General features: G+C 33.3%; 1 protein-coding gene across 1 annotated transcript in view; it reads left to right on the plus strand.

The window, feature by feature from the left end:
- The window catches only part of RYR3 (ryanodine receptor 3), a 233,144-nt gene that overhangs the window by 182,589 nt on the left and 24,335 nt on the right, over positions 1-26,220 (plus strand). Inside the window, exons 69-87 of the mRNA XM_056346522.1 lie at positions 973-1,060; positions 1,172-1,264; positions 8,719-8,889; positions 9,356-9,415; positions 10,535-10,666; positions 11,562-11,674; positions 14,404-14,503; positions 17,229-17,338; positions 18,175-18,226; positions 18,902-18,955; positions 20,474-20,573; positions 20,826-20,905; positions 21,130-21,206; positions 22,811-22,884; positions 23,127-23,144; positions 23,640-23,720; positions 24,125-24,213; positions 24,607-24,735; positions 25,111-25,215. Of these exons, the coding sequence (XP_056202497.1) occupies positions 973-1,060; positions 1,172-1,264; positions 8,719-8,889; positions 9,356-9,415; positions 10,535-10,666; positions 11,562-11,674; positions 14,404-14,503; positions 17,229-17,338; positions 18,175-18,226; positions 18,902-18,955; positions 20,474-20,573; positions 20,826-20,905; positions 21,130-21,206; positions 22,811-22,884; positions 23,127-23,144; positions 23,640-23,720; positions 24,125-24,213; positions 24,607-24,735; positions 25,111-25,215 (1,726 nt within the window). The remainder of the gene's footprint in view (positions 1-972; positions 1,061-1,171; positions 1,265-8,718; positions 8,890-9,355; positions 9,416-10,534; positions 10,667-11,561; positions 11,675-14,403; positions 14,504-17,228; positions 17,339-18,174; positions 18,227-18,901; positions 18,956-20,473; positions 20,574-20,825; positions 20,906-21,129; positions 21,207-22,810; positions 22,885-23,126; positions 23,145-23,639; positions 23,721-24,124; positions 24,214-24,606; positions 24,736-25,110; positions 25,216-26,220) is intronic.

The following is a 26,220-nucleotide window of genomic DNA, read 5'->3' on the forward strand; positions in this document are numbered from 1 at the left end:
ATCTATAGTACCTCAGTAGCTATAGTATCTTAATCCTATCCTTAACAATATTGTTCTTCTGTACATAATCATTGTCCACTTATATTTCTAGGTGTTAGTACATATTGGGCTAGTTAGGATAATTTTCAATGGATACATGAACATTTATGCTGTGAACCAATTTACATCAAGAATTATTTGCTTCTTCTAGATGAATTCAAGTTTTTGCTATTTCAGACCTTGTTGGCAAGGAAACGCTTCAATTTTTTAAAAAACACAGATTTAACTGGGATATGGAGAAATCCAGCTAGGAAGAGTTCATGAGTATAAATTATAATGTAATAATTCCTTCCATGTCTGCTGTCAGATGTCCACTTCATGTATGGTCATATTAATGCATTTTAGAGACATTTAAGAGGTCTGCATCTAATTAGTTAATTTGCCCAAGTTTTCTGAGCACCCTTGTGCAGACAGACCCAGACTGAAGTTGTGTTGGTTCCTGGGCTGCAGTAATAAACCAATTGAAGCAGTCAGTCAGTCCTTACAGCTCTATCCACTGATTCCTTTCCTTATACTATTCCTCTGCTCCTCATTATAGTATTCTCTTTTGGATCAACACAAAGCTTTGATAACAGAGTTTTAAGGGGGGGGGGGGGGGGGGGCAAGAAATAGACAAATACTCAGAGTTTTCCCTTTCAACCAGGTCTGTCTTCTAGTCACATTCACAGAATAGGCACAAAAAACATGTGTTGGCATGGTGCAGAGGAGGAGCAGGCAGAAACGAGTAGCCAAAAATTCAAAGTTTTGTTGGAGATGAGTAAAATTGCCATTACAATGGTTTTTCTAACCATGGTCATGTAAAATTGAAGTGATTCTCAATAAATTCCATGATTAACTATACAAATTTAACCTGATCTATTAAATAGAGCTTCTTATATTTGGTTGTCCTATTTTAAATGTCTTCTCTTCAATTTCTCTTCATTTTGAATTTAGAGCAAATTGGCTGAAGAAACCAGATGCAGATTCTGATGAACTCTTTCGAATGGTAGCTGAAGTTTTTATCCTGTGGTGTAAATCACATGTAAGACAAGAAGTATACTTTTTCTTCCATTTCATTCTGTCTTTAAACATAAATGTGGTACATGCAGGTGAAGTAAACTTCTGGTGATTTTTTTCCCCCCCCACTTTTTAGAATTTCAAAAGAGAAGAACAAAATTTTGTGATTCAGAATGAAATCAACAATTTGGCATTTTTAACAGGAGACACCAAGAGCAAAATGTCTAAAGTAAGTTAATAAAAATATCTGGATCAGTCAGTTAAATCTTCAGCATGTGTTTTGTATATTGTAAGAAGGCTCTAAAAATCTACTCAGATTGCAACTGCTGTGCTGGTAGAAGAAAGAAAATACAGTTTTGCTTCTTAATTATAGACATGACAACTACTATGCAAAATATAGGCTACGTACCTGAGAGTTACCTGGTAAACAGTCAAAGACACAAGATTAAAATAAAGGTCTTGATTTGAAAAAGTTACACGTACAAGAGATGGGTTGTAATATACAATATGGGTTGTTGCTTTTTCAGAAGAAAAAAAAAAGGTAAAAAAGGTAGGCTTTTATAAAAGCAAGTGAAGAAACTTTGGTTGCCTTATCTTTTTCTTGTGAACATCAATCAATATTGTTCTCTCAACTTTGATGGAGGAACGCTGCCTTTGCGTATACCTCTTTATTCATACATATAGCATGCCATGTGCGCTGTTTTGCTTGGTTCTTATTAATGATCACATTAATTTCTTCTTTGCTCATTTTCAAATATGACAAGATACCGACATGGTGGCTGGAAAGTACGTTTGTTACCTGTAAATAGAGAAAATGCATGTTGTCAAGGTAAAAAAATGCCGCTTTGACATTAGCTGAGGAAGCTTGCCTTCAGGATAGTTGAAGTCTAATACCAAATAGGCATTGCTAAGTGCAGCAAAGAACCCTTTATTTTATTCATATTTGTAACGTGTTTGGAGTAATCCTATTTTGAAAGTGTTCTAGAGAAGTGGTGGGGTTTATTGTTTTGTATTTCACTACATTTTGACTCTGTAACGTAGCTGCTGTAAGTCCAACTTTAGACAATAGAGAATCAGATAAAATGTGCCATTACATTTCTTAATTCTCTTTTAAGAAAAAATGCTTCTTTTCTGTTATTTATTCTTTTTTTTTTTTTTAAGCTCTGAGATCTGCTTAAGCCGAATCCTGATATTGGGAAGTTTACAAGCAACAATAACACATTTTCTGCTCATCATGAGTTCATAACTGGCACTAAGCAGCAATTCAAACTATATAGAGCCTCTCCTATTTGGAGAAAAGGAATTTTTTTTTATATGTTTTCTTGCTTTCAAGATGCAGCTCCTTAAGATTGTATGACAGAATTGAGCCATTTGTTTTATCCTCCTTAGTGAGATGAGTAGTGAACATAGTCCAAGCTATTTGATGATCAATTGCACAAAACCAGTCTAACATAGATCTGTACTTTCATCATACGGCAATCACTATACAGACATTTAATACATATACTTCAACATTTATACATTAGAATTGGCCTGAGTAGCCAAGAATTAGATGTACTTTTTTAAAAACATGATAGATTAGAATCAGGTGACTCATATTTAATCTAAATTGTGTCTGGCTGCAGTACTGGTAATAGGATAATATGATGTAAACTGATAGTGTCATATTTAAGTCAGTCTGGCATGGCAGGAATGACAAAACAAATCTTTGCAAAATACAGAATAGTTTTCCTCATACTGCTCTGATTTGGATAGAATCACCAGAATTTAAAATCAAGAATCTATATGACCCAAATGTGAAAGAATTCCATTTTGAGATTACATTTTCAAATGACTGTTGTGTATATTTGAATATAAAGATACATGATGTATAAATACTTTTATAAATATATTTATACGTAACAGAGATGTAGATGCATATGCAAATGCATGTTTCTTCATATGGGTATGCAGTACAGGGATGTTATAAATTATTTTATATGCACATTATTTTTTAAAAACTTTAACATCAAATCTTAAAAGACACTGTGCATGGTTATTGCTAATATAGGAAGAAATAAAAGATTGTATTGTTCATTACTGAATATTTTATTAATATTTTCATATCTGCAGGAGTAGATAGTAATTTGGTTTATTATGACTTAAACACCATGACACAATACATGAGGCATCTTTTAGAAGTATTGTATTGGTTTTCTATATATGGTTTCTAAGCATGAAATTGATACAATTTCACAATATATAATGTGAAATAAAACTAATGCATTCATTAAAGCATACATTTAAATCTGAATAATTTTTTTTAAGAATGCATAGTTCAGAATAAACAAGAAATTCTCTAAGTAACTGAATGTCCGAGTTTCTTACCAGGTTGGATATATATTTATATCCTCAGAGAATAATCAGTAGAGGATATTAGGGAACATTATTTTTATAATTTCTTGCTTTAATATTAACATTCAGCTCAGAAAGTAATATGCTAACAGAATAATTAACACTTTCCTCTTTATCTTTACATACCATATGCAGAAAAAAAAATATGCAGAGGATGAAGGATTATGATTACATTATTTATCAGTAGCTAATAGCAATGGTAACAAATGATTCATCATTCCAATCAATAAATTGATTAGGTACCCATTGTATTTTGATTATACAACACTAACTTTGTTAATATTTTCTCAAATAAATGTATTTACAGCTGAGCAAGTTTTTTAATTTTTCTTTTCTAAAAAAATGGCAGCAGATTGCTCGGAGGGGAATGGTAAGTTAGAGAACTTTCAGTCTGAGAGAGACTGGTAACATAGATTGCATTGAAATAACAGATTTGTGATAGAAGCGTTGAAATGGAGAATTTAAACACATTCAGCTCCACTAATCTGTTATTTTTGAACCCTTCGTAGGTTTGTTGATAAAATAGTGGTTTTTTTAAGATGCAATGATGTCCTATTGTGTTTTACAGTTAATTGATATAAATTAAATGTATACATTCACATGTACATAATAAATGTGTAATACATATGCGGGCAATTTTTCTGTGTAAGTTTTGTAACCTAAATGAATGTGTGGCTGAATATATGACCTCAGGTGGTAAACACTTGCATATCTTACTGCAGTTTTCATTGACTGGTCCTCATTATTAATTTTTTGTGTCTGTTTTTAAAAATCATTTGGATAGAACTATTATGGAAGTTTGAGGCAGTCGTAAAATCCGAGTTTGTATTATGAAACAACATTGTGTTTTGTGCCCATTTGTAATATGTAATACATATTATTTCCATTTTTACCATTACTTAGAGGATGTCATGTTAGTATTTTCTGCAGTCATTTTTAATCTCATCTTTCAAACTATTTCAATTGCAGAGAATATGTTTCTTTTAGATATAATATGGTAAATCGTTACTGGATTACTTTTATGGTCAACTTTAATAAACGAAATATCTTGTCTTTACATACCCTCAGTATATATCTGCTGAGCCATGTCTGTGCAGCCTCTACATATATCACACAATTGAAAATTTCAATTAAAATTTGCTATTTGTCTCATTAAGGTATTGAAGACTCTAAGATGGTTAATGATGGTTAGTCTTTCAGTCTTTCTTGACTTGTAGCTGGTTTTCTTCACTATGTGATATAAATACAATAGGGTATAAAAGATTTTAATAATAGCTTGGCTTCAACATTTTGAGGCTAGTTCAAGTATCACAAGAAAACAAAGTTGCTATTAGAGCTATCACAGAAGGAGGAGATTGTTTTTGTTTATGATTTTTCTGTTTATTTTTAACCAATGTTTTTTCTATAGTATTTTCCCATGCCTGGTCAAGGATTCTTCTGAGTAACAGTTGAATTTCTTTGCCATTTTACTATAACTACATGTTTTTTTGTTATCTTCTTAAGATTGCCTGACACAATGATAATATAGTATTGACTATGGAATACCTGTTTATTTAAGTGTTTTATGGTATTAATATAACAAACAGGAAAAAACCCGTATGTATGAGAGATATAGTTGAGTTTATAATAGTGTTCTCAAAATGGGTACTGCTGAGAGATATGAGTTTAAGTTCTCTCAGACTGTCTTCAAAACAGTAATGAGCTATGCAATGGGAAAATACATCTCTTTTGTATAGATGTATAGAAAATACATCTATAAATGAAATGCTGCATCTTCACGGTGATAGTTTAATTTCTGTTTTTAAACATAATTTTTCTCAGTCATATTTTGGTGGAGAAAAGAGGTAGAAAGAACTGTTTTGGTTTCACATATATGGAAAAATATGTGAATATTTTTCATTATTGGACTATCCAGGGTTCCAGACAACTTCCTCCTTTCAAAAATATTGGGAAAAGGTGCAGTCATTAGTATATTGATGTGTGTGCCTACTAGATGTACTTCCTTATGTGCTGAAGCAACAAATGGTAGTGCTGAATAGTGACAGATAAATTCTGAAGTTCAATCACTTAATAAGGATTAAAGTGAATAAAAATTTTACAAAGATCTTATTTGATTATACACTTACAGTCTGTTGGTTTAGCTACAAACTTATATTTTTATTGTCCTGATAAAGCTGTAAGTTTATTACTAACTTGTGAAATTGTCATCTTTTCATCGCTTTTACTTATGTTTTTTTCCCTTTATTTTTCTTTCATACAGGCCATGCAAGTAAAGGTACAGGTCAAAGTGCATGATGTGTCTTTGTTTTAGATTTAGAGATGATCAGGCTCCAAGCATTCTTTCCATTGATCATAGCAGTGGCGTCACAAAGTGAAGGCCTGGGTTCCACCTACTATAAATTTTCTCCAAGCTAAAGTGGCAGTATTTGACCAGAGCAGCTGAAATTCCCTTTGGCACTCCCACATGTTGCTTAATGTGAAAATGTAGTAAAGTTACCTTTTGTAATTACTTTACATGTACATTCTGCCTCTGCTGTCTTTCTGTATTCTGATTTTTTTTTTGTTAATATATTGAAGCAGATGTTGTGAAAGCAATGCCTAAGTAGAGTCATCAGAAACATTTGTCTTATGATATACAAGAAAAATATAGGGGAGAAATGTGCTGTAACCTATATATTGTCTGTAGATGAATAGTAGCTTATATTAGAACGAATAAGTTTAAATAGATATAGAGTTCAAATCCTACTTTTTTCCAAAATTAAAATGATCTTTACTAAAATTGTGAGGTGTGAAAAAGCTTTTGAATAATCCGTGTTTCTTTTATGTAATGCATTCAAAGCTTCCTTTGTCTCCAGTGAACCACAGTTCACCTTCCTTTGCATCATTCATATTATCTTTTTTTAAATATGGATTTCTAACATATATATGAGTACTTTTCAAGACATGGTGTGCTCTTCATTGGTGAAGCAGAATGAATAGCAAAATGGAGCATAAAATGCTTTCATCTTTGCCCTCACCCTGTGTGCTAAGAAGCACACATGATGCTGTGAAGAGTTTTAATCAATTAAATTGGAGGCATAAGTTAAAAAGTGAACAGTTGCATTAAACTAGCAGACCTGATTTCACATTTTGCTATTGTCAAACTTCCCCAGGTATATAGAGTAGGATTTAATGAATGGTGTCATGGTAATCTCAGAGAATTTAAGGTTTTAAGAGGGCTGGAAATACTAGAAACATTAATTCCATCACCTTAACAAGTTTTAGCTGATTTTTTTTTTTTTTTTTTTTGTATAAATAAATTCTTTCGTCTTTTCAATTGTACATTATTACAAAACCTACTGGAGAATCTGTAATTCTTTTTCTGTGTATGTTTGTTTAAGAAATGTCCATTTGTGTGTTTAAATCCTCAGACAAGTAAGGTCATTATACTGTTAGGCAACCAGATTATATCATTCTTCCTGTTAAGGTCCTTTTAGCACAGTTAATTATTTAGGCAAAATATATTCAATTTTAATGCTCCTTACATTGAATGACAAAACATTGGAATGAAGTTATTGTATGTACTCATATAGGTGCATATTAGCACTGAAAGAGACATAATTTTATTGTCATTTTGGTGTCTGTGACTCTACTTACACATTTATCAGCAGGAGTTGTGAATTCAGACAACAGAATTTGAAGGCAAAGGCAGAATGGGTCTTCTTTTCATGTTTTAAAAATGTTCAGGTTTTAAGGTTCACCTATCTTGTTCCTACCTAGTTATTAATCTGAAATGAAATTAAAGAAAATTGGATGTGTAAAACATCCTTAAGCATAAAGATGCAGAAAAGTAAACCAGTATGCCTCCTTCTTCCCCACCACCACCTTTTTTTTTTAGTATATATATATTATATCTTGTTATTCCTTATTTAAGTTGCATAGTGACGCCACTGGAATACAGTGATACATTGTGGAATTTGTTTGTCTGTTGTCAATGTAGAGTACAAATAATGTCATTATTATAGCCATTACATCACTGCTATTTCTAAGGCACTTCCAAAAGCAAAGCTTTGAGGCAAAGTACTCTCTTGCAATTGTTAGTTCCTTAAGAAAGGAAGCCACATCCATTGTGTGTTCCCTCTGACCTGCAAAATGCTCAACACCAGCTACGTACACAGAGATTCACCATCCAGAAGACAGAATTTGCCAAAATTTACCACTGAGTAGAATGTGTATGGCTGTCTTTTTTTCTTCCAGTGATTACTGTGATAATAGTGTAGTAATAATTGGTTAATAATGAATTGCAATGGATTCTGCTGTATCCTTATGTGGAACTGCACAAGTAATGAAGAAAACTTAACTGACAGAGGGAAAAGGATGTGGAGGGTTAAATGCAAGCATTTGCTGTTTTGTATTGTTGTATAAGCCTGGTGGCCTAGTCCTGAAATCTTATCTTAGGCAAAACTCCCCTTGAATGAAGTAGGAGTTTAATCTAGGTACAGAATTCAGAACTGGGCTTTTTTTATGTTGTTCTTGTTTACCATATGTTCATTAAATATATGGATCCGTTCTAAAGATTTTGGTTCATTGTCTCATAAATGAAAACTTTTGTGTGAAATACTGTTGTACAGTGTGTGTTGTAAGATAGGGCAGATGTTATTCTGTTGTGATGTTTACTTCTCTTTTTTGTTTTCCTTTTCCTATTACTCATGATCTCCAAAGATGCAAAAGACTTAATTTTTCATCCCAGAATTACTTATATTAGCCGAAGCCACAGAGCAGTGCTTTTCTCAGGGGCACTAATTCATTAGCATTTTATTGCATTGAATTAAAGCCTTTTAGATACTGGTATTTTTCAGTTGAGACAAATCAGATAATATTCTTTCATTCAGATCCTGGATAACTGTTTTTATGTTTCTAACAAAAATGTAAACATCCTGAATTTGCCTCTGTAACATTGAGGACTAATAGCATCCCCTGAGACTGACTCAGCTTTTAATTTTAAGTTTGATTCTGATTTGAGAGGTAAGATCCACAAAATATAGTTAGATTTGTATGTACGAATGCACATAAAAGTATGTTACTGCTACTGAAGTATTACTGTTATTGTAATTTCTGCATTGGTGCACATCTAAAATATTCTTTTACATTTCCTGCTCAAGACTGTACATCCTTCCTCTAATGTAGCATTTTTAATTAATTGTACTACATCAGGAACATGGTTTCCTTGGACCATTAGGGGAAAAGCATGTTGGAAAAGTGTGTGATCAGAGAATTACAGTCATTTACTTTTCTATTTTTTAATTATAGTCTGGAGGACAAGATCAAGAGAGAAAGAAATCAAAACGTAGAGGTGATTTGTACTCCATACAAACGTCCTTGATTGTAGCTGCACTTAAAAAGATGCTTCCTATTGGTTTGAATATGTGTACTCCTGGAGATCAAGAGCTCATCTCTTTGGCTAAGACTAGATACAGCCATGTAAGTGTATACTTTGTAGTATTTCTTAATGCAAAAGCAGAACTTTATAAACTGAACTTTGAGACAAGTTATCTAAGGAATCAATATAATTAAATATATCAATGTACTGTAAGCAATTGTAACTGCTAATTGTGCTTTCACAAGGAAAAGTGGTGTGTGTATAGACAGCTGCCATCATTTCCATGTCATTTCCTATTTGTATACAATGTACAATTTTACATATACATATTAATTTGAACCAAATACTGAAATATCATCAGTTAGCTTTAATTATCTTCAAAGTGTAATCCTTGTTTTGTGGTCAAAATTAAAGAAAGCCTTTATCCCATGCCCTTCTGGTAATTTACATATTTTGAAAACAAAAGAGGTTAAGTTTCAATATTAAAATAGTAGCTGTTCAATGTTGTACATATTCTTATGAGATGAATCACAATCTAAATTGAAATATACTTCTACCTTTCTACAGAGGGACACTGATGATGAAGTCAAAGAACATTTACGTAACAACTTACATTTGCAGGAAAAGGTAATATAAAAACTGTCTTAAAAATGCTGCTGTTCACTTTTAAAACACAGAAGTCACAATTTTTTATCACATGTAAAAAAAAAACCAAAAGAGAATCTGAAAAGCTATTAGAAAAATTGCCTTTTTAACATTTTTCTTCATAATTTTTTCTTGACAATAATTGGTTTATTTGTAGCTTTGGCTGGTATTTTCAAATTTCAGGAAGTCCTATAGAATGAGACAGTTGTAAAGAATTGAGGTATTGGTAGTTTTAAAGCTGTAATTACTTAAAATCAACTCAATTCAAGATGAAAGTAAAACAAACTAGTATTTCAGCTTCTTTTCTTGAACTTAACTTGCACTAATGATTAAATAGTATTTCTAAGCATATATGCATTCTGAAGTGGCTATGATAAAATAATAAAAACTTGTGTCATCTTAATGTTTAAGACCTTTACAAGCACATTTATGTTCCTACTATTTATACGCTGAATATACTGTCAAAAATGATACCAAAATGAAGTCCTCATCATCCTTTAAATAATAAATAATTTAGATCATTGCCTACAGTCTTTGAACCTAATAGGAGAAATTCATTTATCTGTCACAGGAGATGACTATCTGATTGCTATAAATTTGTGCTTACATAAAATTAGATTGGACACACTAAGTAATTCTAATGTGTTTTTTCTATGTCTGTCTTGCAAAAAAACCCCAAAAAACTTTGGCTGCAACTCTTCACCTACTGAAATTCCAGCTGATTTTATAGACTTCATAAAAAAGCTTTCCACCATCAGTACAGAAGTCCTGCAAGGAGTTAATCTCAGTCCCAGTACTAAATGTCCTTCCTTATTTTTAATTCAGATAAATGGGATACAAAAGTCCCAATGGCCTTTATTTGGTTTCACAAAATAGAAGTACAAGACCTTGCTTAAGAATTGAGTTCAGTTACCCAACAGTATATACAGAATCTAATGCCATTTTTCTGAGCAGCTGGCAGATGTTGATTTTGACAAAAAGATGACAGATGAAGTGGGAGTATCTAGAACATTCTTTATGTTATTATGAAAATTATAGTGATGGTAGTCAAATTCAGTATCTTCATACAGCATCTTACATACAAAATATGTTGGTTTTTAGTCTGATGATCCAGCCGTGAAATGGCAGTTAAATCTCTACAAAGACATTTTGAAGAGTGATGAACCTACTGACCCTGAGAGAAATGTGGAACGTGTGCAGAGGATATCAGCTGCTCTCTATCATCTGGAACAGGTAAAAAGCTAAATGTCTTGTAAAGTGTAAAACACACTGTGTTTGCTTTAGAGTAGTATAAGGGATTTTTTTTGCTGTACAGATTATTTTGACTTCAATAAGTGTCATTATTAAAGTTTTCACATAAAAATTACTTTTGCACATGCATGCATGTGCACACACATGTGCATACAGATGTCTATATATGCAAAGTTTTTAATGTAATCTATTGAAGAGCATCAATTTAGCTTCAGGGAAAATTCAGGTTGTATTTGCCTCTGCAAATCTTTGTGAACAGTTGCAAGAAATGTAGTATACAAATCATCACCATTTAGTAGCTGAAAATTCCATAAATTTAAGGAGAGGTATTTGCATGTACACTTATTTTTAATATACTGGGTTTAACCTGTCTCCTATTTCTGCACCTGAGGATGCTGTAACAACATTTGAGTTGGTTGCCTGTTCATTGAAATGATACAATTTAAGTACAAAAAGGCATTTGTAGTCTTTCCACGTAAAGTGAATGCATTTCGTTCCAAAGTGATATAGCACAGAAATTTGTTCACATGGACAATTGAATATGTATAGTTAGAAACAGATAAAATAACTATTGTGGAATTTTACCAAGGAGTCCTACACATGAGATACTCTGGTATCTTGAGCTTTTCTGTATAAACTGAGAAGTACTACATGTAAGCCCCCTCCAGTATTTTTTCTTACTTAAAACAAAACAAAAAAAACCCAAAACAAACAAAAAAAACCCAAAAAAACCCCAAAGAACATTTTTTTCAGATGATGGGGAGCATTTGTAACGTTTTCTAATTTGCTAACTACATTAACCACTAGCTAAAAAGAAATTTTATTTTAAAAAGTTGAAGATTTTCCATTGTTTGTATTAGAAGATATTTTCTCCTAGGTTGAACAACCACTGAGATCAAAGAAAGCTGTTTGGCACAAACTCCTGTCAAAACAACGCAAAAGGGCCGTTGTTGCTTGTTTCAGAATGGCACCATTATACAACCTGCCACGGTAAATGGCTTAAAGATTTATTTTTTTGTAACTTTTGTTTCCATTTCTGAGTGCATATATTGATTATGTGTACCTATAAGTTGATTGTTAGGCCTATGTAATTTTAAGAGACAAAAGAGTTTGTTAGTTAACAGCTAATTCCTCACAGAAGCAAAATACTTGTCTCCTGACAAATAACCAGAGGGGGAAAAGACCATAGGAATTACACTACTTCAAAACCGAAATGCTTCATTATTGTCAGCTGTTACTCTGTATAGTTAGTTCCTCAAGTTATCTGTGAAAATTGATGTTGCTGTTTCTGTCCCTTTTTTGCCTCTGATTGGTTGCTGGTTTTACTCTTTATTCTCCTGTGTTTGTATTCTTTTATCTTTTTTTTCTTTTTTTTTAACTTTGTATGGCTATTCCTCTCTTATTGCATGAATGCTTCATGCCTTTTAGCTTGTCTGTGGCCGTCTTTAGCTACTACATCAGAATGTTATGCACATTAAAGCAGCTGTTGGGGAAGAGCAGTGCAGAATGATATTTTGGACTTCTGTGTTGTTCTGCTTCTTTCTCCAGTTGAATGTAGATAGCACAAAGTCCAAGATAAAGTATATCCTGTGCCTGGATCCATCCACTGCTTTAAACAGAGTATTAAGATCATGCAGCATTTGAGTAATTTCCTTTCCCCTGTTCCTTCTCAACAAATCTGCATTTTATTCAGATACAGCCTAAGCACATCTTTAGGTTTGCTTCTCACCTTCTTTTTTCATGTTTTTGTTAAAGATTGTTTGCAATGTATTTAACAGAGGAGTTGGATTACATTTTTAAATGCTTTTATTAAAGCCAATCTACTGGCTAATCTACATGTCAGCTAAATGTCTGTAGCTGTGCTGCTAACATATTGGAAGGATATTAGGTTTGCACAAGACAAATAAAAAGCCAGTTATACTGTAAAAAGCACACATCCTTCCTGTATAAAAATTAGTCATTCTAGACTATAATAACTTCTGTAAGTTGTTACACAACCACAAGGCAATCTTTAAAGAACCAGAGGAATGAAAAGGTTTCAGTACAATATAAGAACAAACTAGCTAACGTCAACCATTGCATCTTCAAGAACTGTGTTTGGAAAAACAAGAGGAAGTGCCATGAAGAGTACCCATTTCAGTACAACATTTTTGTGAGCATTTTTTCTTTACAACCATATTCTGGATTTAGTACTTCTTAAAATATTTGGAATATATATGAGCACTCAAATGATAGAAATGGTTCATCTTATTTTTGCCTTAAGAAATTCCACTTTTATTTATCTTTGAGGTTGATGGAACACTTGCCAAGGGGCAAAATGGGTTATGAATCTGTATTTTCATTTCAAGAAAATATGGAGTAATATTTATTGAAGCAGAACGTTTACATTACCTGTATTTTCATTAAAAACATTTTTGTGTTAAAAAGATTGAGGTTGATTCTTCTTAAACTTTATGGAAGATTTTGTGGTGGTTTACTCCTAATTTAAATATGAATGTGAGGTGAATCTGTCCAATTATTTTGTCTTGCAGATTCTAAAAGTGAACTGTCATAAATCTATTTTAGCCAATTAATTGTGGTGTCTGCTCTTGAAAACAGGCAAGAGTGAAAAAACACTTTGGACTTGGAATCATAAAATGATAGAATGGTTTGGGCTGGAAAGGCACCTGTAAAGGTCATCCAGTCCAACCCCCCTGCAGTGAGCAGGGGCTTCTAGCTATATTGCTCAGCTTATTAGTGCAGAACAGAGTATTAAAATACACTAGTTTATAGACACAATTTCTTTTAGATATGTCATAGGATTCTGACAGGAAAATACGGCTATGACACTATTATGTGCTATCTCCATCATTTAAAATGATGGTGGTGTTAAGACAACTCTGAACCCTAGGGAGATTATTTCAAGTGGAGTATGATTAATTCTGGGAGTTATATAAGTCCCTTTGAACCATAGTTTCAAATGCAACTCTTCCTATCTTGTCTATTTTCTCATTTTAGTTGCAGCTTTCTATTGGGAGTGTTAGTTCTAAATTTGACACTAAAATCAATTAGTTTAGAGGGCAGTATGCAGGCATGATGGTGGAACTCTTTAATTTATCCTAGAGAAGATTAAAACCTTCCATGGATAACGAGCTCTTTCTTTTGAAAATTGTCTGGAGATTTAGGTGGCTTTCAATGCAGTCTAATGTTAATCTTACATTTTAATCTAATTTTCTTCAAAATACTTTCTTATATGTATCCGGTTTTAGGAATTCCAAGAAGATATTTCAGAAATTGAAATGTCTATTGAGGTGCAAGCTTTTGTTAACTCATAGGAAAATTACTTTAACTTCTACCGTAAATATTACAAATATTCCCTTTTGTGAGAAGTGCCTGGAGATACAAAGGAAATAGTTGTATTTTTAAATATTTCTATTTTTCAAGGAAAGAAACATCAGTTAAGTTAGGAAATACTAATTCTTCATGTTCTGTGTTTAATGAATGTTCATGGCTTTGAAAAAGTGTCTTACATGATAAATGTTTTCTCTGAGATGTGTGTATTTGTTTTAAGGAAATTAATTTGTAAAAAACTTTGTCTTATTGTCTGTCATTGTATATGCACATAGATACAGTGAAGTTGTACATGGCAATTTTTCATACACAGTTTACGAATACGTTCTGACTGCTATTGAATTTAACTTGTGCCTTTCTTCAATGAAAACCTATATGCTTTTCTTCAGACACAAAATTAGCAATTTCTTCCTGAGCACCTTTCAACGTGTTTGGCTGGAAAAAGTACATGAAAAAACTCAGTATGACAGGCTTATACTCAAGTTAACGGTAATGTAACTTGTGGAGAGCCTCTTGCTTATGCGCACTATTCCTTCCCAGCCATGATTTGATGTTATCATAAAACATGAATTTGTACAATTTTCAGAGGAGATTCTGATTGGTCAGTTTTTGAAATCTGGCAATAAAATGGCACCAGTGCCAGCAGGAGAGCCTCAATAACTATTCTACTATAAAATAATCATGTGTGCGGTATATTTAAACAAGTTGTAGTATGCACAGCCAATTTGTTTAGCTTTTTTAAGTGTTGCAGCATTAAAGTAAATGAAAAGGCTCTGTGGAACAGTCTTTGTAAACTCATGTAAGTGCACCTCAAACCAAAATTTTCCCCCAAATGTAACGTAAATTTGGAATGGTTTGGCCATTATTATGTGTAGTCTTATTGCCATGAGCTGTATTTTCTGTGGAAACCTAAATTAATGAATACTGTATAATAGTAATTAATATGCCTAAGAGTTTTATAAAAGTGGATGTTTTTATAGAGCCAGGTTTTGTGTATTTCTAATCCAGCCTCTTTGAGGACACATTAATACTACCCTGATTCGGAGTGGAAAGAAAGGAAGCTGAGGTTAGGCGTTTCTATGTGGAAGAAGGCAATGATTGTAGATAATGTGCTGGAAAGCACTTGATAATTATTTTGATGTTGACAGCCAACTTCTGCTGTCTCAATGTCCTAAATCTGGTAAACTAGATTTACATCTCATAGGTGTAAATCCCACCCGCTCATTCTCAGTCTGTTCAAGTGTGTATTTTTTCCATGCCGGCATTAAGGTTCCAGTCCTGCAGTTTCATATATAATGTATGTTAATACTCCCAAAGCCTTCAAAACAAAAAATAATATATACACATGCGTATCAAAAAAACCAGTAAGAATATTCAAAAGCACGTGCAGATTCGTCACTGAATGTTAGCTGTCTTTGCATTTTGTTTCACTGACCAATCAGAGGATCAGAATTGTACAAATATGTATCCTTACTAATCATTAACCACCTGAGCTGTTATACTATGTTCCGTTACCCCTCTTGATCTCACTTTCACAACCCCCCCAGGCACCGTTCTATTAACCTCTTCCTCCATGGCTATCAGAACTATTGGATAGAAACAGAGGAATATTCATTTGAGGAGAAACTAGTTCAGGATTTGGCTGTAAGTACTGACATAATTGGGCATATTTTTCAGTGCCCACTTTAGTGTATATTTTATGTATCTATTATAACCTAGATTTAATTTTTGTGTACTGTATGCATATGCATAAACTTATAAAATATTAATCCTTATGCTTCAGGGCATAAGGTCATTTTCTGCTGTGGTCAAAAAGACATTCATCCTGTGATGCACACTGAAGGGCATTAGGGTGGTTTATGCCTTCAGAGAAACCATGTGATACTCATTCCTGAGAAGAGAAATGGATTAGATGAACTGTCAGACTATTTTTGTCACTATGGTAATTCCTATGTTCCTATATTTTATTTAATGGTTTTTTAAAGCTTGACACAATTGATCCTTTTCCCCTTTAAAAATTTTTGTTGATACATAATATTTAATTTTAACATTTTCAGCTTTGATACAAATTAATTTTGCTGTTTTCTTGTTGATACATCATAAGAAATAAATATATGCAGCCATATTCAACAAAAATTTAGTTTACATGATGTATACTTGTTAAAAGTTATTGGTAAACCTCAGCATTTTATTAACCGAATATAGATTCAGAAAGCCTACTGCTCTTTCTCTTCCCTCTCCATATTTTGTCTAAAATACTTCCAAGGGGCCTATTTTCATAGTATCTAAACACCATGAAAATGAACATATAGCTTCATGGATCACATGAAGATGTATTGGGAGATGATTCATTGTGAGCAAAAGCACTCATATTGTGCTTTTTAAAGACCCGCTAGTATAGGAGGTTGTATGGCTTTTCAAAATTGCAGCTAATATATTCTTCTCATACTCTGGACAATTATGTGGTCACAGTCTTTGACTTTGTTGCTTCTTTCTAAAGGAAGGAATGAGGCTATTAGTCAAAACAGTGATTACAATTCTTTCAGATTTATTAGAGAAGTAAATTGAATTTCTTTAATTACAATTATTACTATAATTACAGTAATTCTACAATAATTGTAAACCCTACGAAGCAGTGATAACACAAGTAAGGTAAAGGTGATACTCTGCTCTTCTGCCAGTGCTGGCTATGATATAGTTCAAAATACCAGAAAATGTTTGAACTTGAAGTAAAAGTAGTCCTTATATTTGCTGAATCAAGGTTACCTAGAATGATACATGAAAGTGTTGTAGCAAACAGTAGTCTGAACAGGGTGTATCTGATGATGTTATTAAAAATAGTTTCATTTGCCAATAGTTCTGCTAAATAACTGAGCTGGGACTTTCTTTCAGTTCTGGTCCACTGGAAACACATAATTTTTGCTGAATAAGACTTCCCTAAGATTTTCACTGTCTCAGTATCTTGCAGAAGAGAAACTTATAATGTTACTATCAAATAAGAATAATCATCAGATATTCTTCCTAACTCCTTCTGAGTCATACAGGCACATAATGCTGCGGGTTATGCTGTAAGCTGCTGAATAAGATAAATACTGGAAGTTAATACAAATTAGACAGAATAAAATTACTGAAATCCTTTTCTAAGCTTAATTACTCAATTTTTTTCTTACTCGTGAAGCTTAATTTGTAAATTCTGATATAAATCTTGAGACAGACACCTCCAAAAAAAGATGAAGAGGAAGAGGAAGAGACTGAGAAAAAACAGCCTGACCCACTTCATCAGATTATCCTCTATTTCAGTCGCAGTGCTCTGACAGAGAGAAGGTAAAAGGAGCTGTGTTGAAAAGCATATTAAGTAAAAGCACACCATAACTGAACTTCTAGTGACATTGCAGAACTGATTTAACATGGCTGCTGTTCAGTATCGCGCATGGTGAATATTTTTTGCCTCCGTTTCATTAGAATTTTCATGTATTTAAACTTGGTATAACCTTTATATTGAGACAAATACTGATTATTTTTGACATTTTAAAAACTTCATAAATACTCAATACAGAAATAACGGAACATGAATTCTCATAGAAACATACATAAACATAAAATACAGGAACTGATGGTTCATCCAGAGTACCCTCCCCTGGTCTCTGCTGCTAATAGATGTGTGTTCTTGTTATTCAGTATGTCAGAAAAGGTTTCGTTGATGATTGGCATGAATCTCTTTTAGTGCCAGTTTCTGTTTTGAATTCTGACTATTTATTAGAATATGTATTTTGTATGAGTAGAGTACTCCAGTGCTTTATAGACTTTTTCTGTATGACTAACATAATCTTGCCATCTGGCAGTTACAACTATTCTAATGTATATCTCCATAATACTTTTCTGCACATGCAACAATCAGTGATCCTTATTTATCCAATATGACTAAGTTGGTTGTCCAAATATACCTCTAAATTGTTTAATTAAAACGTTACAGAGACTTGGTTTGAGATAAGAAAATACATTTATAATACAGTTTTCAACTGTAATAGCATTTCAAGTAGACTTGTATCTACTTTAATAAAACACTCTTTAATAAAAATGGTATTAAATTTTAGCAGGAGTATGACATCTTTTAATTACTACATCATAAAATAATTTAAAATATTTTTTACTTTTAATAGCAAACTAGAAGATGATCCTTTATATATTGCCTATTCCGCCATGATGGCAAAGGTAAATATACCATTTCAAGCTCTGTCCCTCACTCTATTCAGGTACTTCCCATTAATATTAGATGCTTTTTAAACCTTCTCCTTCTGTTTCTTATGTGGACTGGTTGATACTTGTAATTTCTGTATTTTTAATGAAGCAAATGCTTTTCAGAGACATTTCCTACATTAAAATAATATTATAGAATTCCAGTAGGTGCAATTCTGTTGATATCACTTGGGGCACTTTTTTTTGTACAGGATTAACTAATGAGCAGTCTTAACACGTTAGTTATCTTTGTTCTTTGGGTAATTATTTTGGAGTTAATATTTGAAGTTTGTAAAAAATAAGTTCACTGTCGGTTTTTGCAACATATTGATTACAGCTGACATGAGGAGAGTTTGACTGAAGATAACTATTATGGATGTAAATAGACATATGAAACAGGAACACATAGCCTGTATACAGGCTACATACAGGGTGTATATGTAGTTGGATGAATACCCTGAAGTATTAGGAATAGCAGCTTCTTAGTGTGGATGAGCACAGCTACTTACAATTACAGGGATTTAAAATCTTCTTAATGCCTTTAATAGCTGATTGAAAAAAATCCTTTGGTCATTTTTGTAGAAACACTATAATAAAATTAGGCATTGTTTCATAAGCAAAATCTTGTGATTTCTCTTTCTAACATTGAAGAGTTGTCAAGAAGAAGAAGAAGAAGAAGAAGAAGAAAAGGAAAAGACATTTGAGGTGAGAATTTAGATAACATTTATTTCTCATCACCTAATGATGTAATGAACGAGTGGTTTAGGTTAAGTTGCTTAAAGAATCACCATCAAAAGTATAAGTGAAATAGTTTTAATAGGAAATTTTGGGAGTGTGACTTCACAAAGTTTGATGGCAAGATTCACTCTATTATTTACCACATAGATAAATCACACAAAGAAGAATCAGACTAAAATTAAGCCAAAATTATTTACACAGAGACTAAAAATATAAAAGGGTAAGAGAGACCCTCCCATTGAGTCACAAGGTTCAGAATGAAGCCCCTTGCTTTCTAAACTCTCAATAGATTTTAGGTGCATCTAGATCAAATCCTAGTCTCAGACTTGGTCAATGGTTTATGTTTACAGGATATAAAGAATATTCACAGTTTAAGGTTGATCATAGGATTTTAGCAGCACCTACTCATCAACTAATTTATCATTTACAAAGTGAATCAAACAGGAGATACTTAAATTAAAAATGTGGCTTAACTATGGAATCAAAATAGTAGTATTTATACTAATTATGAAGTTACTAAATCAATTCATCCACGCATGCACACAGACACAAAGAATAGAAGTATAGACACTTATGTACAAATAGGTCTAGCTATTAAAAGTTCCTCTTGAGTTCAGTGAAATAGTTACATCAAATACCTTTGCATTTCTCAACGGGCAAAGGGCTGAGCCTCAAGAAGCAGGAAAATCAGCCCAGGCCTTGCCATCATTTTTTGGTGACAGTCCCCCAGTATTAAAAACTTGTGAGTTCACAAGCTCTGAGAGGTGTCCTGCTCAGAGGGAGATGCTGTTCACAGCCCTCTGTGGCCCAGGAGAGTTCAGAGGGCCTCACTTAGGACTGCTTTTTATAGGTTCAGAGATGATTGGCTTTAATCACCACTGATTTTCCATCCTGGCCACAATACGAGTCAATAATTAATGGAATTTTTCTCAAAATTCCATCGATGGTGGTATTGTACCACTCTGAGTCATAATAAGGAGTGTTCCTAGACTTGTTAGGGATGTTACTGTCCAGATAAGGAATGCTCCAAGGTGTTGTCATTCAGATAAGGGATGTTTCTGGTACAGCCAGTGCAGTTTCCCACCTCAGCAGTGCAAGTTGCTAGTATGGTCAAAGGATGCCTAACCACCCAACTCACTACACAGAGGCTAAGGCCTAATGTATAAAGGCCTAATTCCTGACATCATAGACCAGGCTGGGGGGGTGGGGTGAGATGCACCACCACAAATGTGCAAGTATTTTAAATATGCCCACTAGAATAAATGCAAGATTAACAGTGTACTAGAATAAATGCAAGAATAAGTGTGTATTGAGCCAGTTTACTAGGTTATTCATTTAAAAGAAAGATGAAGTGTTTTGAACTTTTGGAATCAAAAAACCCATGGATTATGGAGGCAGATGGCCTTCAACAACTTCAGATTTCTCATCTTCCTATTTTTCCTCAATCAGTTCCAGTCTGTATTCTGTTCTCGTTTTTGTTCCCAGGAGAAAGAAATGGAAAAACAGAGAACTCTCTATCAGCAAGCTCGCTTACATGATCGTGGAGCTGCTGAAATGGTTCTTCAGATGATTAGTGCAAGCAAAGGTAATGTTCTGTGAAGTATTAAAAGTATACATGATATACATATCGTACATAAAGCTATACACAGCTATACACATATATAGCGTATTATATCATTACACCTATGATATGTATATCATATCCAACTCATATAGGATATATAACAAGGCGAAATAAATGTCAGTTACAATGATACTAAGTAAAATTTCCAGACTGCTTCTCTTATTGAATAGATCATAATTGCAAGTTTTGATGACTGTACTCTTGTTTTGACAGGTCATCCAGGACCCATGGTTGTTGAAACACTAAAACTTGGTATTGCTATTCTGAATGGTGGGAATACCATAGTTCAACAGGTAATGCTTTTATAAAGGAGGCAAGTAGTTTTAAGTATTTAGTGTTCTGTCATGTTTCTATTTTATTTTTAATTTTAAGCTAAACAGTGAAGAAATAGCAAGGTATTTTTTGTACAATAACAGTATTATTGCTTGCCAGTGATTTGCATTTCAAATGGTAATTCAATAAGTTGTTAATTCAAATAATTTTAATACAGATTTATTTTTTTTTAAATGTCCTCTAGAAAATGCTAGACTACCTGAAGGAGAAAAAGGATGCTGGATTTTTTCAAAGTCTCTCTGGCTTGATGCAGTCCTGCAGGTAAAAGCGTAAATCATGTTATTACAGTTCCAGTTTTATTCAGATTGGTGGCTTATTGCTCAGTGCAGGTGGGTTTGTTAGATTTAAATTACAGGAGCCACAGACTGTAGAACTCTTGTGGGAAATTTTTGTGAATCAGAGGAATAGTATGTTAATCTTTTAGAGTATTCTTCCCAAGGAGAAAAAAAGCAAAGTACGTATGCCTTTGAAGGCTTAGTTTGGAGAGGCAGAAAAGTGAAATGTAATAGCTTCTTTACTAGTCCCAGATTCCTCAAGTTTTCTGTCTGGGTGTTCTAAGGATGGAGAAGAGCCATCACTGAAGAAGAGACATGCCAGTGGAGCTTTACTAGGCTTGCAGTTTCTGCACATCTCTGATGAGTTGCATAATCTCTGTTTCTGCATCTGAATTCTATGGATATGTATCAGGTTTTTTAGAGATGGCATGCGGCTGGTGAGACTACAGTAGTCCATTCACCTGATAAAACAGAAGTTCAAATCAGTTAAGGTAAAAGACTTCCATATAGATCATGGAAAACTGTTGGTGTTTCTGATTACTCCAGTAAACAATCACCATTTCTCAGCCTTATAAAGCAGCAGATGGGTTCTGAAGGAGTAGACTTGGAATTAGAAATGGAGAAGCTATATAAAGGCAGGAGAAAATGTGGAAGGAATGGAGGCCTGCACTGCAGAAATTATGGCTGAGTTGTTTCAACCTAATTAAAATACATCTGTCTTGTAATTTTTCCATTTATGTAAAACAATTTAGGAAGGACTTGCTCAAACAGGACCTGCAGTGATGATAGTACCAGTTGTGTATACATATCATTCGGGACTTCATTAAAAAAGTTTTTGATAAAATGACTTGAACACTGAAAAGAGAATGAAAATGATGTTTTAAAATTTGCTTTTGGTTTTAATGATGTCACTAGATAGTAGAATATGTGACTGCGCTGCTGTTTAACTGAAAAAAAAAAAATCAGATAATTGTAGAATTATATTTGGAATGCTATTCCACGTGCTGGGCTATGCCAAGTTAGCAAAAGAAAATTCAGATATCAGTATATTTTGACCTTGGAAGAGAAGAATCAATACCATGTATGTCTTCTGAATATGGAAACAGATTCTGTAAGTCTTCTGAATAGCATTATAGTGCATAATATATACAGTACAATGTAATAGAAATAATAGTAATAATTCAGTGGCAAACAGTGTGACTGAGAAATAACTGCAGTAATGTCCTTTTGGTAGGCAGGTTTAAGTCAATATAAAGAGCAGTATTTCAGGTTCCTTTTCCAATTTTCATTTATGCATGCAACCATGAATGATGTTACTGGAAGTAAAGTTAGCTAAGTTAGGTAAGAGGCCTGATCTGAGACTCATTTCTGCTCCGAAATGGGCACTGGACCCTTATTGATACCAAACTCTGTTATTTAACATTCATGTTAAACAAAATATGAGGCAGTGCATGTCACAGTGGGTCAAAACTGGTTGTTGAAGCCCTCCAGAGATTTCCTAGAAGAAAATAATTTTCCGTGATGTACTACAGTATTTTTTCCTGGTGTTTTTTTGTTTGTTTGTGTTTGGTTTTTTTCTCCCAATATAAGTGTTCTTGACTTGAATGCGTTTGAGAGACAAAATAAAGCAGAAGGCCTGGGAATGGTTACTGAAGAAGGAACTCGTAAGTACAATTAAATTGATTCCAGTAGTACTTAAAACATTGTATGTGCTTCCTTCTTTAACTAGAACTACTATTTACTATGGCTTAGGGTTTCTGTTGATAAATTTACTACAAGTAATTATAGCCTTTGAGTTCTGAATATGCTTTATATTTGCAAAATCTTTAGCAATAATTTTTAAGAAAAACACTGTAATTTCCAATATTCTTATCTTGTATTCTTGTTATTTTTCTTTGATTCACAGTCATCGTTCGTGAGCGTGGTATGTTTGGGTTTACAGTTTTTGATACTATTGTTGCAAAAATGTGTTGCAAATACAGAGAGAAGTCTTTCATTGCATCTTCCCAGATATCTTTAGGTTTAGCTTTCTGGTCTGCAGCAGGTTGTGTGTTTAGTTTGGATAAACAGTTTGATGCTTACTAAAGAAGTGTTATTCATATTTAAGGCATGATTTTAGTTGTGACTAACCATTTACTTAGTAGATATATATATCCTGTTGCTTTCTTTTTTTTTTCTCCCCCCCCTTATTTTTTTCTTTTTTAACCATGGATGCATTGGAGTGCTAAATATTTTGGCATTGCTTTTTCTGTCTCAGTTTTTCTTTTCATTATTAGTCTATTTCTTTAAATCGCTTTAATGCTTTTATAATACTGGGTTTTATTAGCATTCCAGTTTTAAAGGTTATTGTAAGATTATGTGTTTAGCATATTTATTCATAACGGTTGTCACATAATCATTGTATTTATATATTTTAAAGGTGAAAAAGTGTTGCAACATGATGAATTTACTCGAGATCTATTTAGATTTTTACAACTGCTCTGCGAAGGGCATAACAATGGTAAGTGAACTGATTTAACTTTGGGGAAAATGTGTGATCAGTCTGTTCTTAGAGTTGAATAGAACCAATTCTAATAATTTTTTTTCCCTCTAATTAATTTTGTTTTCTGAGGGGAAACTGGCATGCTAACAATTTGAGTTGCAGAATTCTATTTCAATTTTTGTCTTAATTTAATTTCATTTTTTATGCCAATCACTAATAGTAAAGCCTACTGCAAGTCATGTGGATAATAACTCTTCAATTGTATTTACATTGTAATCTATTGTAGCTCAATTTCCACCAAATAAGCATCTGTACTCAACAAGGTACTTAAAAAGAATGTATTCTCCATGTCTCCATGAAAATAACTTTGTATTTTTTATTCCTTTATACACTAACCAAGTACAAATCATTTCTTATTTCAGATTTTCAAAATTACCTACGTACTCAGATGGGCAACACCACAACAGTGAATATTATCATTAGTACAGTTGACTATCTCTTGCGTCTTCAGGTGAGAAGAAACAGGAAAATGGAGTATAACATAGTTGCCTTTCCTTCATTTCTATAAATTCACAGTTTATTGCAACCAAATGTAAAAATCCTCTCTTCAGGGATACCTACAACAAAAAATGCTGATATAATTTGTTTCACCTTTCCTTTTAAAATAGGCAACCTTTCAGAAATCTGTGTGAAACCAGATGGTGGTTAATTTATTTCACTGTTTGCTTCTGCAGGGAGCATAGTTAGATAAAAATGCAAAAAGTTCTTGTCATGAGAAATAGACTGACACAGAAATACTAAATTTCATCCACTGATGATTCAGTTTTTGGTGATACAAATGGAAGCAGTAAGTAACTGCATACAGAATCCAAAATTAGAAAATATAATGTTGTTTTTTTCTTAGGAATCAATCAGTGACTTCTATTGGTACTATTCAGGAAAGGATGTCATTGATGAATCAGGACAACGTAACTTTTCTAAAGCTTTGGCTGTCACCAAACAAATATTCAATTCCCTTACAGAATATATCCAGGTAAATAAAATGTTTTGCATAAGGTACTAACAGTGAAGTTCTATGATTACATGGCCTGATCATGTTCTATAATAAATTTATAAATACTTTGGCTTTATTTCTCTTTATTTTAGTAAAGTTACACTCGGTCAGCGATTCTATGTAAAGTTAATACTAAAATATGTGGATGGCTGCATATTTAACATGATATGATCTAGTATTTATGCACTAGATACCAAAGGGACCTTGTGAAGCTTTCTCAGGTAGCTTCATGGAAGCCTGAAGTTTCTTTTATTTGTTTTTTCAGAGAGTAATCTTAGGAAAACAAGCTGGTTTACTTATTTTGGTTTATTTTATTTTATATAAATAAAACCTGTGGTTTTCTTTATTTTTTAGGGCCCTTGCATAGGTAATCAACAGAGTCTGGCTCACAGTAGGCTGTGGGATGCAGTTGTTGGCTTTCTTCATGTCTTTGCCAATATGCAGATGAAACTTTCACAGGTACGTTCAGTAGTCAAGTAATCCGTCTTTGCATATGTTTTTAAATTACAGTCAAGTGAATATTGAAAGCTGTAGAGCAGTTAATGTGCTGATATTAATTTGGTTGTGCATGGGCCTATTGTAATGTAGAAGTCCAAGACTGGATCTCAAGACCAGCATCTTCATATCACTCCTTTTAGCATTAGTCATCACTGTACACTCACCTTTTCTAATATCAACATCACTGCTTCCGACTCAATTATACCTTTCTGATAATGAAGCTGGCAATTTGGTCCCTTCCTCCCTGTTGCCAAAACCTGATGATCTGTCAGAGTGCAAGCACCATTAAAAGCATGGTTCCCATGCTACAGCTAAGTAGGGCAAGAGAAAAGTTGGGGAATATTTAAAGAGGGAAGGAATGTGACAGTCGGTCAACTTGCAGGGCATTGTGGAGTCCTACCCCTCTTCACAGTTTCAGGCTTCTATGTTCCTTTGCAACTTCTGCTTAATGTACCATACACTCAAGCTACTAGTCACTGCATGCAACAGTGCAGAGTCATTTCCTCACTTTTATTCAGCATCTCTGCTACTCTCTGACTTACTCATAAGATTTCTTCCCACCTTATGGAAGTATATAAAAATTTTGAGGATACTTAACAGGTTTTAGGTCCTTAATGTTAGTCACAAATCCATGTTAGACTAACTATGTTCTGTAGTTAAACCTAACAGTTTAAGCTAGTTCTGTTTGAGCTGTAATGGATTATGCCATTAAATATTCCCTGTGAGATGAGAAAGGATGGTTTCTTTCTGAGATCAATACTGCCAGATCTGTGGAGTAACCAATTTTGTGAGTTACTGTTGTCCCTTATTTGCACTTTGATACTTCTTAATACTTCATTATAGCTTATCTTTACTTTATGGTATTAATATTCAGCTGTAGCAAGTTACCCTCGTATTATAGAAGACTTCTGATAGTAATCATAATAAAATGACAATGAAATGTGCTGCATTTAGATGACCACCCTG

This window comes from Falco biarmicus, chromosome 7 (assembly GCF_023638135.1).
Source record: "Falco biarmicus isolate bFalBia1 chromosome 7, bFalBia1.pri, whole genome shotgun sequence".
NCBI lineage: Eukaryota > Metazoa > Chordata > Aves > Falconiformes > Falconidae > Falco > Falco biarmicus.